General features: G+C 40.1%; 1 protein-coding gene across 1 annotated transcript in view; it reads right to left on the minus strand.

Moving 5' to 3' along the window:
• Positions 1–18,706, minus strand: part of DOCK3 (dedicator of cytokinesis 3) — a 167,927-nt gene that overhangs the window by 92,437 nt on the left and 56,784 nt on the right. The window contains exons 7-9 of the mRNA XM_017732287.1: positions 17,922–17,963; positions 15,977–16,131; positions 1,016–1,097 (exon numbers count right to left, since the gene is read on the minus strand). Coding sequence (XP_017587776.1) covers positions 1,016–1,097; positions 15,977–16,131; positions 17,922–17,963 — 279 coding nt within the window. The remainder of the gene's footprint in view (positions 1–1,015; positions 1,098–15,976; positions 16,132–17,921; positions 17,964–18,706) is intronic.

Consider the following 18,706-nt stretch of genomic DNA (forward strand, 5'->3'; position numbering starts at 1 on the left):
AACCTTAACCGCCCACCTTCTCTCAGCAGGGCCAGACTCTGGGTTGGAGTTACCCTCTGTGGGGTGATGCTGCCACCTCTGCTGATGTTTAATCAGCTGGCAGCACTTCACTGATGGTACCAGAACTGCTACTGATGTCAGCATCCAGGTCAGTGCTACTTTTGGACTGCCCTGCATCTCCTAGATCCAGATGGAGACAAAACTGAGCAATCCTACACCTGGCTGGATATATTCTGATCCCTAAGAGGAGGAATTCTGCTGCCTTCTTAAGAGAGAGAAGGGAACAGTGCTGGGGACCATGCCTGGTTCAGTGTCCAGCCCTGTCTGACCTCAGAGGGTGTCACTGCCAGAACCAAAGCTCTGCCATCTTTTTTTTCACGGAAGGTAAAAATACTTCTGTCACAGAGCTTCCAGCATGTGCACTAACTAAAGGTGAGTCACGATGGAAGGTGTTTATCACACTTGGGATCTGAGATTCCTTACAGTTATTCTGCAAGGAGCTGTTAAGTTTCAGCGTCTCTAGATTTTTATATTCTTTCTGAGGACAAACAGCAAAAAAAATCATGGTCTGACACTTGATTCTGAAGGAATTTTAAACGGAACTTAAGACCAGCACAGAAGGGATTTCTGACAAGGGCATGTAGGGACAGGACAAGGGATAACACTTGTCTGATTTTCATTCAGAAAAAAGTGCCTTGTCTTATGTTCAGGCCATAACAGCCTTTTCCTACACTCTAAGAGCACAGCACATCCAATGAAAAAATTCAAAATTTCACACTATATGCAGGAACAAAATGCACTTAAAAGGAAGTACTTCAGAATATTCACTTAGCCATAAAAATAATTTAGAAGTACGTTCACTTCCTATGTTAACATTTAATCAAAACCATAACAAAACCTAAAAGTCATTTCTGTTCTACTGATTATATTGGAGAGGAAGAACTGAGTTTCCTTCCCCTCAGGAAACCTCCAATCCCACTCCTGTGAGGGGAGAAGAAAGGGAACAGACACGTACTGTGAAAAGTGCACACATTCGATCAATCTTCTCTGGATTCCTGGGGCCTCCGTTCTTGTTTAACCTCACCATGAACCTCTCACTGAAAAACAAACAATGGTAAAAAAAAACAATGAGCTTTTCCTGTACATACTTCAACAGAAGAATACAGGTAGGTTTTGGTTTTATTTAAGAAAAATGCAGTGGTTGCTATAATTCCAAAGTATATGCAACAATATTCACTGGTATATACAAAATTAAATGGAATAGCACAGATTTTTAATAGTAAGTAGTCTGCATGTGAAAACATTGTGTTGATGCATATTCATGATGCAATAACATTAAAATAATGTGAATATAAGAAGCACAGAATCTGTACACATTACAACTCCTCCAGGCACAGGCTAAGGCAAACTTGCTGAGGGGTACACGGCCTTTGGTAAAACTGGTTCATTAAAATCCACTCAAAACTAAAAGTTACAAGAATACCAATTAAGCCATCTCCTTCAACATAGAGCAGCATTTATAGAAACAAGAAACTAATTCAAATACATTAAGATTCAACTGATATAACTCTTACCAATCAAATCAAGCAGCTCTTTGATGAGTAAAACCAGCATGTTTAGCCAGACTGCAAAATGAACAATCCTCACAATGCATGGTAAGACATGGACATTCGTATTATTTCTTAAGACAGAGAATTTATGTGTAGAAGCAAGTTTGATGAGCAATTTTTTCCCTAGTGTGCAACAGCCCCCTGAGTATTGACCAGAGTTTTCTTCCTAGATTTTCATAGAAATAAAGTTAGAGCACATCATTAAATTTTCCATTAAATCACAGATCCTTTCAATCCTATCCAGTAGAACTGCATCAACTCCAGTAGCCTTCCTTTGATACATTTGCCAGCATATTATCCACTGTTGGCCTGAAAAAAATGAAAGCACAGTGTCCACACTACCTCCTTTGGCAGCTTGCTCCAAAGGCCACTCATCCCTGCTGCTAAAGCACATGGACCACGGGCAGCTTGGAAATGCCTGATTTCAGTGCATTTTGTCACCCTTCTGTGCTAAAGAGCCCTTTAGAGAAGCTCATTCCTTGCAGGGCAGGCATAGCAGTGATATCCCCACACACAAATAAGCAATTTAACACTGTTAAAAAATCCAAGAAAAAGTGCTGGAATCGTTTTGTAGAACATACCCACGGTGCAATTTCTCAACAGCATTTCATGACCGGTTCTAAAGCTGTAAGATTGTAAGAGTCTGGTACTGAGACCAGCTCCACCATAAATACACACACATCTGTGGGCTCCACACAGGTGAAGCCAAGTCCCTACTCATGGTAACTATGATTTATCAGACATCACCTCTCTTGGCCCTTCCACACAGCTTTGTGCTGTGAGTTCATGGGACCTGTTCATTATAAATAATGATATATTTTCAGAATTATTACTTTTGTTGAAATGGTCTTTAATTCTTGAGCATGACCCATACCTATCTCATTATACATCTCTGCAGGATAATTTATGTAAGTTAATGATGCTCAGCAACCCAGATCATCCTCTCTGGCTGTTTCACTCTCCCTGTCACTCACTATTACTCCGAACTCCATGTATCCCACAACCCCATTCAGTTATAATTTTAATTAATTTGCCACCAGTGTTATAACCTCAGAGACTGCTGAAATGCCACAAAGAAATCTGTAAGAAACAGGTATTTGATGATTCTTTTGAGATGTCAGTAAGTTAAGAACATTTTACCAAATGCTTTAATGATATGCTATAATCCATTCTTTCAGTAAGAATTTTGTGATGTTAAGTGAAGAGCAGGACAACACCAGAACTTCAGAACATTGCACTGACAGTCACATTACAACAACAATATCACATCTTCATAGCTACCTCTATCCACCTAATACATAAATCAATGTTCTCTATTGTATATTAAATTTCCAATAAGATGTAGTCTTGAACTTTCAAAGCAGGTTTTTTTTAGGTTTTAATTATTATTTCAGTTCTAATGAGCATTTCATTTTCATACAGGAGCTGAATGCAATCCTGCGTGCCACAAAATCCTGTGCAGGCTGTCCCTTGGACAATGGCAGGGGAGCCACTGCCAAGTCTTTGAGCTGAGCTCTCTGTATGTATTTCATTCATTAACAAAAGCTGTATTGCTTAGTCTGCTTTTAAAGCACCCGAAGAGGGATATTCTGGGATACCACTTGCTGTCTCTTGCAAGGTTTTCCTCCATTAATAAGTGGAAATCTTTTAAAATTTGCAATTCATCTTCTCCTTGTTAGAGCCATGGAGAAAATCTGGTTCCTGTCCCCCTATTCCAGTGCTTTTCAAGAAATGAAGCAGCCACCACCTCTCTCACCTGCCTGTTGATCACCTGTTCCCTTATTCCAGCATCACTGCAGTTAACAACCTTTACATTCCTTCCTTTCATTTCCAGTCCTCCCTCGAGTCCTCTTGAGCTTTTACAAATAAATAATTAAGGGGACTTTGAATCAACTGCAGCATTTGAGACCTGTGGATCAGGAAGAGGCATTTGGCCGAAGGAGATCCACAGACAGGACCAGGAGAAGGCAACAGTGCCAAGAGGCCACCCCAAAGGGCCAAGCCACCTCCAGTTCTCCTTCCTTTCCTTGCACATCAGCTCTCCTAAACTTCTGGGTTTGTTTCTCATCTCCAGCACTCTTCTAATTTTTGATATTAGTACTGATCAAGAACAGTTTACTATTGTTCTACTATTCTGTTATTACTCTACTACGGTCTGACCGGTGCTGACACTGTCAGTATTCCTGGAATGGTCCCTGGAATGGGACTGGAACCTTTTTACACTGGTGACCCACATGTACTAGTTAGTCAGCTGCTAGGGATGTACTAGTTAGTCAGCTGCTTCCCATTTTACAACTACAAATTTATTTCTATGTCAAAGCAAATCTAGAAGAATAACCCTGTTTCCAATGACCTGAAAATCCACTGCCTTCATCTATCATTGCAGCTCAGTTTTTAGACAAAAATACACACATTTAGGGTCAAGAAACTTAATGGGAATTCAGTAACTTAATTTCTTCTTTTAAGAGCTATGTCCTTGGAAAAAGTTCAGTCTCCAGTGCATCTTTTCCTCAAGCTTGTCTTCTGCACAAGGACAAGAGCATGCACAGAATCTATACAACATTAAGTCCAGTTTAGTAAGACTGAAATATCAAATCTGAATAAATTCCATGTGGAAATTAATTTAAAAACCCAGTAGTTGTAACTGCCAAATGAGCGGTGCAAATGAAGCATGGGGAGGTACTGAGATGCAATCTGACTGCTTGATCCTACTACTGTCCAAAACCAAAAAACCCACAAAGCACCCACAACCAAAACCAACAACTCAATAAAAGTTTTCAGCTACTCTGAATATACACCAAAATCAGTTCTTTTGCATAAAATTGGAGAGAAATGCATCAAAACAGAGAAAAGAATTAATATTTTACCCTGCTGAGCTCAGACCCAAGACGTGCCACACCAGAAGCAGTATCTTAAACAAAAGTTTATTTATTCCTTTTGCTCCTATATGCTATAAGCAATCTCCAATTATTCTAATTGCAGCATCTCCTCCTGTGCTAATTCACATCATAGTGAAACCACCTCTTGTGCAGCACTGAGCCCGGGTTTATAATCACTCTCATGATTAGTAATTGCTACAACTACTCAAATATAAGAACCACTGCTCTGACAAGCAAAGTCAAACAGCTTCTTGTTCATTCACTTGCAAAGGAGAAAAAATGAAAGGAGTGTAGTGTCTCACTTCTTGGCTTCCCCAAACTGACTGAAAAGCATGACCATACTGAACTCTGCAAAAAGGAAGGAAGCCATCAATGGTTTGGGATGTTACATTTTCAGCATGAAAAAGGGGGAAAACAGGGACAAAATTTACTGTTGGGTGAGCAGGAGTGGCACTATGCCCACAGGGAGTTTTTGTTGTTGAGGTTTGTTCACGATGTTCTTTGCATAACATGTGGAGATGACAACAAAAGGAAGGGCCTGGCAAAGAGCTTGGGGTGGCCTGGTGAGCCCCTTGTATTCATTCATGGGCACGTTTCCTTACTGGGCGTGTTTCAAGGCAAAAATCCTGACTGGGCATCCATTTGGGAATGTAGGCACAGCATTAATAAACGCATAATGCCAAAGCTGTGGAGGTCTGCAGAGAGGCTGCAGATCAATTTTCTGTTGGAATTGGAAACTGGTGATAAAGAACACGGACTGAAAAAATTAATTCTTTAATAAAGTATAGGAGATTGGTTTTCTGAAGCAGGAACAGCAGCACATTCGGGCTTCAATCTCCTTAGGCAGAAACCTCACATCTTGTACCCTTCCCTTGCCTTAAATAATGGTCCAGCAGCTATTTCTCCCAGAAACAAAACCTCCTTCACCCTCTCCATTCCAATGTGCCACCAAAAGGGAAAAGGTACAAATGCTCCCTAATTTTTCTTATTTTCTGCAGTGCTTATTTCCAGAGAAAACTGGGGGAACACTGAACAAAGAAGTGCACAGGGAAAAGGGTCACATGGTAGTGGAAAAGATCACATAAGAACTCATATTTTAGGCTTTGATCTTCTCTTGGTGTCTCCCCAGGTTTCTTTCTGACACTTTTGGTATTACATAAAACCTCACCTGCATGTAAAATACAAACTCAGGAACAAAAATCTGAAAATGCTGCCACAGAAGCCAGAAGTTTTCAGGAATAAGCTACAAACACTTGCCTAGCCAGGACAGTTCACCTCCCTTCAGTCCTACTGGTTAAAAAATAAACGATAAGCATGATACTATTTAATTTCTACCCCCTACCCCTCCCCAGAAAATCTCTAGTCCCTTCTTTAATGAATGCTAACATGCCTGACAATAATTCTAGAGTAACATTTGAGCTGGCATATGAGTATCATAAACATTTGAAGATGCTACTGTAAAAGCACCATATTTTGCCCCTGATAAATCTCAAGAACAAACTTGGGATAAGCTGGTCACTCTCTATGGCAACTAAACCTTGCCAACATTTGCCTTCAAAATATCCCAGTCTTGCTCTGCACACCACATTTTGGGCAGCTTACTTCATCAGTGCCATCAAATACTGCATTCTTCCTACCCCTGTGTGTACAAGCTCTACAAGGACAATATGTTAACCAGATGAATGGAATTATGTTAGGAGTTACTGGTATAGGATCAAAGCATTTTCTTAAAGCTGCAAAAAAAGGAGCTTGGTTCAAAACATTAATTAAGTTAGGAGAGAAACACCATGAAAGAGATCCCTGGGGTTTGGTGGGAGTGGGAAGGGGAGAGAAAACTGAAACTACAGTCTCTAAACCTTACAGTTTGGACAAGCTAATATTTGCATGGATTAACTTGGGAAGCTGCTCCTTTATCAGAGAGGAAGTCCATTGACCAGCACAGCAGAAGTTTTAAAGCCCCAGGGCGGCAGCATTAGCCAGTTTTCCAGAAAGCAATTACTGCTCTCCACCATCCTATTTGGAAGCTGAGAGAAAACCAGGCTCTACTGTCCTGGCTTTCCATTTGTGCTGCATCGTGCAACACAGTTAATGATAAGGAGATGAGGCTTCTCATATTTGCCTGCACAACTTCACACAAGAAAAAAATAGACTTCTATTTTCATTCCATTGGCCAAATTTGTCCAAATCTCTCTTGAGTTTGTCAACTGCAAGAACATTACCATGGTCAGTGATTGAAACGGTCACTCCAGGACAGCACTGCAGCCTGATACTTTCGACAACGTCCTGTAGGAACTTTCTAAAAAGAAAACAAGCCTCACTTCAGGCCTTCTGAACTTTATTTCATGAGCATGGTCTCACGTTCATGAAGAAAGCACACATCTGTATCAACATTTTAGTAATTTCCCATTGTCAAAAATAAGAGGTTTTTCTCTTGAAAGGTGATTTAAACAGTAGGAGTATCTTCTGTAAGAACTTTTTCAAGTTTATTTTCTGTTCATTATGATTATCTTTCAGAATTGCTAATTTTTGCTCATCCTCTTGGGAAAAAATCTAGGTCCTTACAGCTGCTGTAAGACTGACCTGATAACAAGATCTCCCAGAGCTCCACAGTATGAGTCTTCAATCTCAGCGTGAGTGCGACAGGAAGCCAGAGCATATGTACAGAATGGTCCTGTGTCTGTGAAGAACTCAATTCCCACTCCCAGTGTAAAGCAAGAGCATCTCCCAGATGCCAGCAGTGTTTGAGCAATCCATCACTGACAGCGGTCACTGCCGAGCCCCGGAGACAGGAGCATCACCTCTGGTGAACTTCAAGTTTGCTCACTGTCTCAACAGCGACTCATGGACTATTTAAAAATCTTCCTTTTCAGGCGAGTGCTCACCGAGTGTGTTTGGTTTTTCCCCCTTTTCTTTTGTTGGGGGAGGCAGGAGACTTGCTTTCCCGAGCTGTCTTATCCAGCAGCTCTGCAATAACCTTGCTTTCACAAACAAGTGAAGCAAAGTACACTGCTTTGGTTTATGGAGTGTATTTTATAAAGACATCTTAGAGAAAAGAACACCAAATCTGTGAGGGAAATGAATCTGGCCCTGAGAAAACGGCTCCAAGCAACACAGTTTGCTTCCCAGCAAATTCAGGCTTAATGCTCATGAATTATTAAATTACCACATTGGCGAGAAGCCCCGGGGGAGGATTACAGAGCTTACAGTAAGACTGTTACTGCAAACACTGGGTTTCCATGGAAACAGAAAATAGTGAAAATAACTACCTGTCATTTCTCTTGCCACATTCAAGGGAAAACCACCACAATGTTAAAGTGTTATTGAGGCTTGCCAGAGAAAGGGAGCTAAGCACCAATTACTTTCTCCTTGGCTTCTCGTGACTCTGCCACACTTGAACATTTGACACCGTCATGAGGATTTTTTTGTTATTTCCATCATAAAAGGTACATATTTACGTTCCTCAAAGGAATCTTGTCAATTAGAAAAGGTTTCTATTTCTAAAAAAAAAAAAAAACCCAAAAGAGAGACTTTAGTCATCTAGTGTGATTCCCCAGTAACAGAGATTTTAACTAATGGAAAGCAAGGCAGACTGACCCTGCCAGGTGGCAGGTGAGGAAAGCTTTGCAGGGAAGAATTCTAATTTTGGATTACAGGTATTTTGTAGAATAAGGATTTTATCACCATCTCTACCCTAGGAGAAGCTAATGGTTCTGAGGTCTGATACAGCAGCTGTCACATTTAATTCTTGCTCCACAAGAGCTTTGCACATGACAATTTCTGCCAGGAACACAGAATTGGGTTTTCAGGGGGAATTTTACCACAGAAAGAGCTCAAATGTAATAAGAGGATTCCTTATACTGGGCCTTCCCACAGACAGAAAAATACTTGGAAGTGCTTTCTCTGAGCTCACATATTTTAACAATGCAGATTTGTCCCCTGCCCCTCAAGTGAGCAGAATCTCTTCCAGCTGTGTGTGTTCATGACACATTGTCATTCGTCCTGAGCAGGAAAAGGAAAGAAGTTCCAATGCCTGCAACTAATTGATTTCTTCCTGTTAATAACTAAAAAAAAATCAAAATAACCCTGCAGAAAACACTATATCCCTGCCTATTTGCACATCATATTTGATCCCCAACAGAAAAAACCCCCACTTGTGGGGGAAGGAGGGTAGTGGTGGTGAGAGACACAAAATAAGATGGATATCTGTAAAAGCTCCTGCTTTGGAATAGCTACATATTAATATTTCCATAGGAACCATGACAAATAGTAATTTTATAGGAAAGAATTAACATCTCTAATAATACCACTTACATCTCTTCCAGAACTTTCATATACAAAACCAGACAGTAGGCAGTTTCTTTTGCATATACTATTAACAAGAGAGGGGATAAATAGGAAAACCAAGCAAATGCAGATTCTAGAGAAAGATCCAGGGAATGAAAGTCAGCTGAAGCAACCAATAGAGAAAATGAAAATGCATCACTCCTCCTGTGCCCTTTTCTAAAAACCTACCCACCAAAAACCTTATAAAATACTCCACAGGTTTCATCTCCGGTGATGATGAAACCTCTAATTTTCAGAAGCTCTATATTCTATCAGAAAGGCTCTTTGTCCCAGCTGTGTGCAGCACACTTCAGAGACACAAAGATTTTCCATGGTCACTGCAGCAACCAGAACAAGGCCATTGCTGTGGGCAGCAATATTCCTTAATGTTTGGTTAGCTTTTGAGGAAGTTCACCCTGAGCAGGATGAAAAGTTCATGCTATAACCATTACTATTGCTATCAATTAACTATTGCACAAAACTCAGAAAAATACTTTCCTTGAAATACTAAAGCCACACCAAACTTAAATACAGGAGGAGCTGATGGAAGACTAGCTATCCCAACAGATCAGGTTGCTAAAAGAGGTAAAAATTCGAAGATGGTTTTTTTTTCATTTAGCTATCCCAACAGATCAGGTTGCTAAAAGAGAGGTAAAAATTCGAAGATGGTTTTTTTTTCATGAATAAGCAGAAGAAAAAACTCATTAGGTGGTAAGGTTAATCCCTAGGAAAGTTCTCTGAATATTAAAGAAATAATTCTCAGTGATACAAAGTTATTTTTTCCCAGCAGACAAATCATTATACTGACAGTGAACGAGATACCTTTTCTATTTGAAAATATCTATGCTATTAAAAACATAACAAAAGGAAAATTTAGCATATATTGCACAATAAAAGTAAAATATAATTTTCTACTTCCTTACATAGCAACTGGCAATAAAGGAACATGATAATATTTTAAAGCAATTAACTGGGGATAAATGCCCACACATTGTCCCAGCACTCCCAGAGCCATTACTTGAGAGAGAAACAATACGCAAAAAGGATCTTCAGGTCAGTCCCAAATCCTGGGAGAGAATTCAGTCCGGCTGGTTTGACACAGTTTTTACTGTGGATCCTTCCACATTAATTAACAATTTCTCTTTCAGCTATTCAACTTCAACCGTACTTATCTACCCTTTTTCTGACCTTATTAATGCCAGTCATACTCATTTTTTTATTTCCCCCTCTCTCCACTCCCAGCTGCCAAACCTCCCTCTGCCCAAGGACAATCTGATGTCTAGAATGTGCACAAGTTCTACAGCCCCGGTTTGGGGCAGGTAGGGCTGCTCTGGACAGGTGTTTCTGCATTAAGGATGCTGATCCTGCATATCAGAGCTCTGAGAGGACTCAAACCTCTTCTTGGACAGCCTTGTGGGAAATTTGCCATTGCATTTTCAGAAGCTGGCTCAGTGTTTGAAATGGAAGCTCCTGACAGTGGTAATTGTCTGCATTATGAAGTGCTACAGGAAAATTATTCAAGATGGCATGTTTAAGTACAATGTAATTTTAGCTACACTGTTCCTGCTAACATTTTTTAGCAGCTGATATACATTCCTATTGACAGTTTAAAAGTCAAAAAAACATGACTAAATGATGATGAGACCCATGGAGCTAATGGCCATCATCAAATACAAACACAGCTGAAGGATTCCTGCCAAATTTGTTAAGGCAACCTTCATCAGCTTGGTATAGATTTGTATTCTGACGTCTGAATCGGGAATACTGCATCACAGACACTCCTGCTACAGAAAGAGTGAAAATCAAATCCCCTACAAATTCATCATTTCTAAATCCAGTGTTTCAAACTGGTGCATTTCATTCCACTCTACCTAAACACTGTCACAAACATTTTCTTTTTACACCCTCCCCCTGACACTCAAGTGCAGTATCATGACTTCTACAGGACCAGGTTGTACAGGTGAGTAGCAACTTGAGAAAACTCTTCTAACACTCACACACTGGTTAAACCAAACCCAGTTTGGTCGTGCCCCAGAAGTTAACTTGTTTAGAAGGACAAGGGGACACTTAAATTGAGAACGGTATTCTCTAATATTTTTACCCCTTTAGTATCTTAAACTATTTACACATTTGTCTGCTGATTTTTATCACAGAAAATAATTTGGTTAGAAAGTATCCCAAGATCCAGAGATTAGTTACAAATAGGAAATCACTATTTCCATTACCTCTGCAGTCACCACCAAACCCCACTGCAGAGCAGTACTAAGAGCCAAACATTGCCACTGAACATTTTTTGACTCAACCTTGAAAAATAGGGGCAGATGATTTTATGTCAGATGACTTTCGAGCAGCTGAATCCAACTATCCTGATGGAAACCGGAGTGTTTTTCAGCCCATAATTATGTTTCCAAACCATGTTTCTCTCCTGAGAACTGCTTTGTCAATGGTGCTAAATCCTTAAGATAAGACTTGGGACAGACTGTACTGCTCACATTTTCCCCATCATCCACCCACAAACTGAGAAGATTTCCACAAAAAACATCTTTCTGTATCACCTATTAGCAAGAGCTTTAAAGAGCAAGCTTATGTTTTTTCTCATTTTGGCTACTCCTTTCAAATTTTAACACTGAAATAGATGTTTTCCAATCTAAGTCCCAGCCTTGTGTTGCAGTGGTTAGAATCCTGTCTCACCCCAAAGACATGGCAGATATTTAAAACAGACACCACAGAGAACATCTGGTCTCTCGACAAAAGGTTGGAGCACTTTCTGTGTGAGAAATGCCCACATGGACTTCCTCAGCCACTGCCATCAACACCACCACAGGCACTCAGCACATCTTCCAAACCCCCCAGTCACGAGGAGGTCGTTGCTATAATGGGAATGGCAAAGGCTCAGTAAGTAGGAGGAGGCAGGTGGAGGAGTTTCCAGCAGAAATATGCACAACACCATTTTTCATGCATAATTACTGCTTAGGCCCCCAGATCTTCAAATTCAATCACATCAGAGTTTCTCTTTTGTTCTATTCACTCTCCATAATTAAGGATATTTCTAGATGACAACGAAATTTTAAATCCCAGCAGTGTGTAAAATAGGGTAACTGGTTGAAGATGCAGGCAGAATGAAAAACATTCACATGTTTAAACATAAACTTTATAAAGAAAAAATACGACAGAAATTTATTTATCCTTTTCCATACTCAGAAGTCTGAGAGAATTGGGATTGTTCAGCCTGGAAAAGAGAAGGCTTCCAGTACCTGAAGGAAGTCCACAAGAGAGATGGAGAGAGACTGTTTACAAGGGCTGGAGTGATAGGACAAGAGGGAATGGCTTCACATGGAGAGTGGGTTTAGATGAGATCCCAGGAAAAAATTCTGGGAGGGTGGGGAGGCCCTGGCACAGGGTGTCCAGAGAAGCTGTGGCTGCCCCATCTCTGGAAGCGTCCAAGGCCAGGTTGGACGGGACTTGGAGCAACCTGGGACAGTGGAAGGTGTCCCTGCCCATGGCAGAGAGTGGAATGAGATGGCCTTTAAGGGCCCTTCCAACTCAAACCATTCTGGGATTCTATGACAGTGGACTTTTCAAGCTTATTTTCAGAAAAAAACCTGCTATCATACTTTTGAATGTGTAATTTTTCTAAGTTATGCATAATTCCATGCATTTCCTAGAAAAATAGAGTTCTTACATAGGTATCTAAACCTCACTGCTTTTACTGAATTAAGTATATTTTCACCCATCAAAATCATGCTAAAAAATGTAAAGAGATTTAAATATATCTCTTTTTTTTTTTCCACCTTTCAGCATAAATAACACTCTGGATCACTTTGTCTACCAGTTTCCAGCTCCTTTAGAGCAGTTTCGTCCAGCCTGTATCTCTATTATATCAAGTTTAATACTTCTCTTCTGTTGAGGCAGGAGGTGCATTCCTGTATAACAGAACAAAATTAGTTGGCTCTGATGTGATTTGTGCTTGACAAATCTGTGTAGACTTTTACTTACCATCTTGTTAGCTTCTTAGTGCTAACAAGTAGTTTATTTGTTCCACGACTTTTCACATTTGTCATCAGATTGTAGCTGACCTTCTTAGGGAGATTGAGGCAAAACAGCCATTAAATACTCCAGCTATCTTGGAAACATCTGCTCATGGCTTAATGTCCCCTTTAATCTTTTCAGTTATTTCTTGATTTTGTAAAAAGAAAATTTTTTGCTGCTAAAGCATTATAGAATTATTCTTTTTTTTTTTTCCCCTTGATGCCTTTTGCTAGTTGTATTTTTTGTACGAGTTTCTGTCTCTTCCCATCCCTGTTTGTGCAATTTCATTTGTCTGCCCTTTTTTATACTGCCTTCCAGACTCCATTTCACCACAGGATATGATACAGACTTTCTGTTGTTCTCATATCATTGTTCTTTCCTTCATACTGAAACAATTTGCTTTTGTGGTCTTCAACAGTATCATTAAGAAACAGACAACTCTCAAATTTCTTTTCTCCATATCAGTTTACCCATCTCTGTTTGATCTTTATTCACCCCTTCCTTACTGAGTTCACCATCTTTACAGTAAGATTTTCTTTCCTGCCTTTTTGATGTTACCCTCAACTTGGTCATTCCATGATCACTCATCCCAAGGTGTCTCACAATGGGGTATAATCATTGGCTAGAATCCAAACTGGATCAATTACCACATCATTTTCCAGTAACTTCCACGTAGCAAACAAACTAAGCTATTAAAGATGAATCACAAAGATTTTGTTGCTAGACTAGTGGCTTTTGTATGCAAGAAAAAAAATATCCCAAATACTTTAAAAAAGACAAATAAACTTTGATCCCTTTTCATCTGAGCCTTCAAGTTCTATTTACTTACAAGTATTACTCTTTATATTTCTGTCAGATTAAAAATGAAGTAACTTTTTCCTTGTGTTTACCTCCAGGTCTGATGCCTCTGATGGCAGTGTTGTTATTCCTGCCATCCATAGCTCCTCCCTGTCATCCTTTGTCTGCTCCTCCTTTGCTGACAACCATTAAACACAGCAACATTTCTGTATTCAGAACCTGGGAACCACCTCCAACTGTATTTCAGCTGCTGCTCCAACCTTCTGATTGCTAATCCACACCTGGTGCATGTTGTTACTTCAGCCCTTGAAAAACACTGCAACTTTCACCCATTCCTCACTTAACCTCCCTGGGAAATAACTCTTGGCACCAGCAGGTTCAGGGAGGTTTGTAATCCAGCACATGTCCAAGGCAGTAATGCTGAAAGCCACTCAGCCTCCAGCATGCACTGCTTGGGTAAGAAATTTATCAACCTCCAAGCCATTTCAGAAGTCAATTTGTCCCTTTCATTTAGAGTGCAGCGTGCAGAAGCCTTGCTTAGGTTTTTTACCTTAATGTACTATTTCCCGAGAGGAAGGGAAATGCTTTAAAGTAGATATAAAAACATCATTCTAAATTTGTAGCTATGTGTTTTTGTCTGTTTTTTGGTTTCTTCTCCAAAACAGAGCTCAGCCTCATTACACATTTCTTCCCCAGCACTCTCTGGCATGTAAGAAAATGTAAAAATTATGCTGTTTTCACTACAGCCGACCACTGAGGCTTAATGCAAAGAGCTAAGTAATAACAACTGTTTGCACAAAAAAGCATTACTATATATATTTAAATTTGCCTGAATCACTCTTTGTGCTTTTTCTCATTATAACTATTATTTTCTTGACCTTATTTTCATCACTGACAAAACCCTTTCCTTAAGGCTCTCCACTCAGTGTTTACATACAAACTGCAGCCCAAGACAATTCATCTCCTTTCAAAGCAACTTCTGCTGGCAGCAGCTCGTCTGCCTGTCCCTTCCTCTTCCTGGCACCTTTTCTCATCTAAATTATTTAATATTTTACTGCTTCGCAGTAGGAGCTAGTTGTGCACATTTTTTTGGCTTCATTTTCCATTTTCACCTTTCCCTCTTAACAGTTATTTTCTGGTAATTCTCTCAAGAGAGGAATCATAGGCACATCCTCCTAAACTACATCAGCTGGAGTGTCCACAGAGCTGCAAAGGTGGGAAGGGTCTGGAGGTGAAGCCAAAGGGGGAGTGGCTGAGGGCACTTGGTTTGTTCAGCCTGGAGGAGACTGAGGGGAGACCTCACTGGAGCCTTCAGCATCCTCCCAATGGGAAGCAGAGGGGAGGGTACCAATCTCTGCTCTCTGTGACCAGGGACAGCAGGGAATTTCTGGAGCTGTGTCAGGGGAGGTTTAAGCTGGATATCAGGAAATACCATCAAGTCATCAAAGCTTTCTAATATAGACCAATTTTTAGTGGGATGTACTGTGAAGAGAAACAAAACTGTTATCACTCTACTCTGAACTTTCTTGGATGAACATTATTCACATAACTATGTTCTTCTGAGGAAAGAACATTCTGTGGCTCTTCCCTCACTTTAAAACAAGTCTAAATCTAATTGCTGAAAATTAGGAGAGTTTTGACTATGGCAGCAAGTGACTGTCAGGACATGCTTTTACCAAAACTCAGAACACTCCACAAACATGCTGTTCTTCAGATCAGACCAAGCTGCATTTGCTAAACTTCCAAGACATAAAATAAATGCTCTTCTATATACTCTGATGTTTTCAAAACATATGCTTGTAAAAGAAAAAGCCCATCTCATGTTTGCTAACACTGGTACCAATTAGTTCAGTGTACTGAGAGCACAGACAAAGGAATACATGTGAGTAGTTGATGTTGAGAGCAATACAGTGATGAGAACGAGCTATTTTGTGACAGGCCTGGAAGGCAGTGAGTGGAGAAGAGTTAAAGAGGCACACAGCAGTCCCTTCTCAAACCAGCCCCATAGCCTGGCCCTGTCATTATTTGTGTTTCTTAACCAACAGCCCGAAGGAGGAAGCTACGAGACACTAAGAGCTTCAGTAATGTCTGGAGGCAAAGTCAGAAAACTAAAACATTCAACCATTCTGTGCCTTCAACTAATTCACTAAATTTCCTATGCTAGACCAGCATTTCTGATATTCCCACATAAGGACTGCAGGGCCAGCCACTTATGATTTATCAGCTCTGTCCTTCTAGCTGGGCCACAAGAACACCCCACGTGTTTTTCTCCAATATATTTGCTCTGTTCACAGCTCTTTTCCTAGGAAGCTTTTCAGCTATTTGACACCTTCCTACCTGATCTGTTTGCCTTCCCGGACATCGTACAAAGAAAAAAAGACATCTGTGTCCTCTCCAATGGTGTTGTAGGTGAAGCTCTTCAGGCTGAGGAAGAAGTGATGAGGCACTGGCATCCGACAGGCTTCCCCGTGCCGCTGACGGATCGTATCCACCTGATTCAAAGCAGGGAAAACCATAGGCAGCTCTTCACAAATAAAGGACACGTGACCAACTTGATCATTTTAACTGAGAGGTTGCCTCTCCTCTCTCCGTCAAGTAAAAGCCTAATCTCAAATATATTCTGCCTCAGAGATAGGTGCTAGATTAAGTTTTCTTCCTCTATTTTTAACACTTCTAATTTGAATAGATTGATGAAACTGTGATAACCAAGTAGATACAAAACAAATGGTTTATGCATTGGAAATCTGATTTTATCAAGTAAACCAAGTCAATCCTATTTCTCAAATTTTGCCTTGATCCTGGTACTGAAAATGAATTATAAAATAGTACTGGGGTGGTTCCTGATGATTTCCATTTAAAGCAGATGGACTTCAAAGCATTTTTAATAACATTTGTTACATTATTACTTTCCAGCAGCTGCAATTCATTTATAGAGGTCACTTACATGGCCAGTAGTACAAGGGCAGTGACTGTCCCCCTGTACTGGGCACTGGTAAGGCCACACCTCAAATCCTGGGGTTTGGGCCCCTTACTCCAAGGAAGACACTGAGGTGATGGAGCTTCTCCAGAGAAGGGAACGGAGCTGGGAAGGGGTCTGGAGCACAAGTCAGATGAGGAGGAGCTGAGGGAGCTGGGAGGGCTCAGCCTGCAGAAAAGGAGGCTCAGGGGGGACCTTATTGCCCTGTGCAACTCCCTGAAAGGAGGCTGTAGCCAGGTGGGGGTTGGTCTCTTCGCTCAAGGAACAAGCAAAAGGACAAGAGAAAAACAGTCTCAAGTTGTGCTAGGGAGGTTTAGATTAGATATTAGGGAAAAATTCTTCACAGAAAGGGCTGCCAAGCACTGGAACAGGCTGTTCAGGGAAGTGGTGGAGTCACCATCCTTGGAGGGATTTAAAAGTTGTGTAGATGTAGTGCTCAGGGACAGTTTAGTGATGGGCTTGGCATTGCTGGGGGAACATTTGGACCTAAACTTAAGGGTGTTTTTCACTCAAAAACAATCCATGACTTACAACCAGGCTTAACAGGCCAGTTTGTCCTGCAGGTAGAAAACCACTTAATAAGGGTTGATAACATGAGCAACCAACCAAGCCAAATAGTTGAAAGGTTTACATTTTGACTCAACATATCAAGACATATTTAAAGCAGTGAATGCTGGGGTGGCCAAAGAAAAAAGAGTGTAAGTAAATGTATGCTTTCAGTTTTTACAGCCCTTTACATGCACTCACTCTGATCTTAAACAGAAAGCATGAACATCCTAAGTTCCCTATGCTCATGTCCTCTGAATGCATAGACAGGTACATTCTAACCAAGAAAATCTGAACATTTTCAGACGTACAATTCAGATTTGTACTGGTTTAAAAGGAATTTTGTTCTGGATTTTAAATAGAATCCAAAGAAATCCTCATTCCTTAAAGACAAGTACCTGTGGAAGCACAGATCTCTGTAAAGATCAAAGCCAGATTCCATGACCAGGACTGGATTATATTAGTACAGAAAGGATGTGTGAAACAGAAGCCACTAAGCCACGTGTTAGCAGGTAGAGAGGAGTCACCCAGGCAGAGTGAGGCTTTTGATCTCACTACACAAGTTGATCTTTTAAGAACAACAGTTATGAGCTCAGAGACCTAAATGGAATTTGAAGGACCTTAGTGACTTAAATACTTGGGAATCTTCTGAGGAAGTGTTCTATGGGTAAGGACTTACCCAATAATCTCCATCACACCTTTACCTACATTACCATAAACTTAAAGACAAGAAAAAATTCAAATGTGGATGGTATTTACCTGTGATGTGCTCTGCTGGACACTGTGTCTACTTGACAAATGCTGTGGAGATATAAAATAGCAAAATTTAAACCTTTTTGAAAGTAAGAAATATTTCCATTATATTTATGTAGCATTAGAACAGTAATTCTAAAATATGACTTTCAAAATGATTATCAACTTTTCATGGCCTTTTTTTCACAGTGTATCATCACTCACAAGACCACTTGCTTTCCTAAAGGCTTTTCTCAGCTAACTTGGTGCTTTAGCTAACTACTTGAATTTACAGGGGGTATTTACCTTAGCTTTTAAAGTAAACAGCTGTCAGGAGTTAGACAGAATTTCAAAAAGAAATGTTATTATAGTGTTGGAAAATTTCATTATTCTGTATAATCTCTATCTTCTCTCACTAAACGGGAAGATACCTCACCACTAACCATCATCTCCTGGTATATTGTTTGTGAGAAGGTGCATTTGTTAAAAAACACAGGCATATAGAAAGAAAGATGGATTTTAGATGTTGTTTAAACTTTTTGCTCTAATAAGAAAATGAAATCCTGAAAAATGGTTAAAGACTCTTCTACAATCAGTGTAAAGCATCAGTGTAAAGAGCTACATGTCTAAAAATTTCAGCTGCCCAACACCTGTAAAGAAGCATCAGTGTAAAGAGCTACATGTCTAAAAATTCAGAGGATGATGCTGTATTTAAAGCCTTTTATGCTAGATGTTATAATCAGAAAATGGACTGCAAGACTCACTGAAGCCATTTAATCTCCAAACAGAGATTTAAATACTAATCTAAATTG

Source organism: Corvus brachyrhynchos, unplaced genomic scaffold (assembly GCF_000691975.1).
Source record: "Corvus brachyrhynchos isolate BGI_N302 unplaced genomic scaffold, ASM69197v1 scaffold4, whole genome shotgun sequence".
Lineage (NCBI taxonomy): Eukaryota > Metazoa > Chordata > Aves > Passeriformes > Corvidae > Corvus > Corvus brachyrhynchos.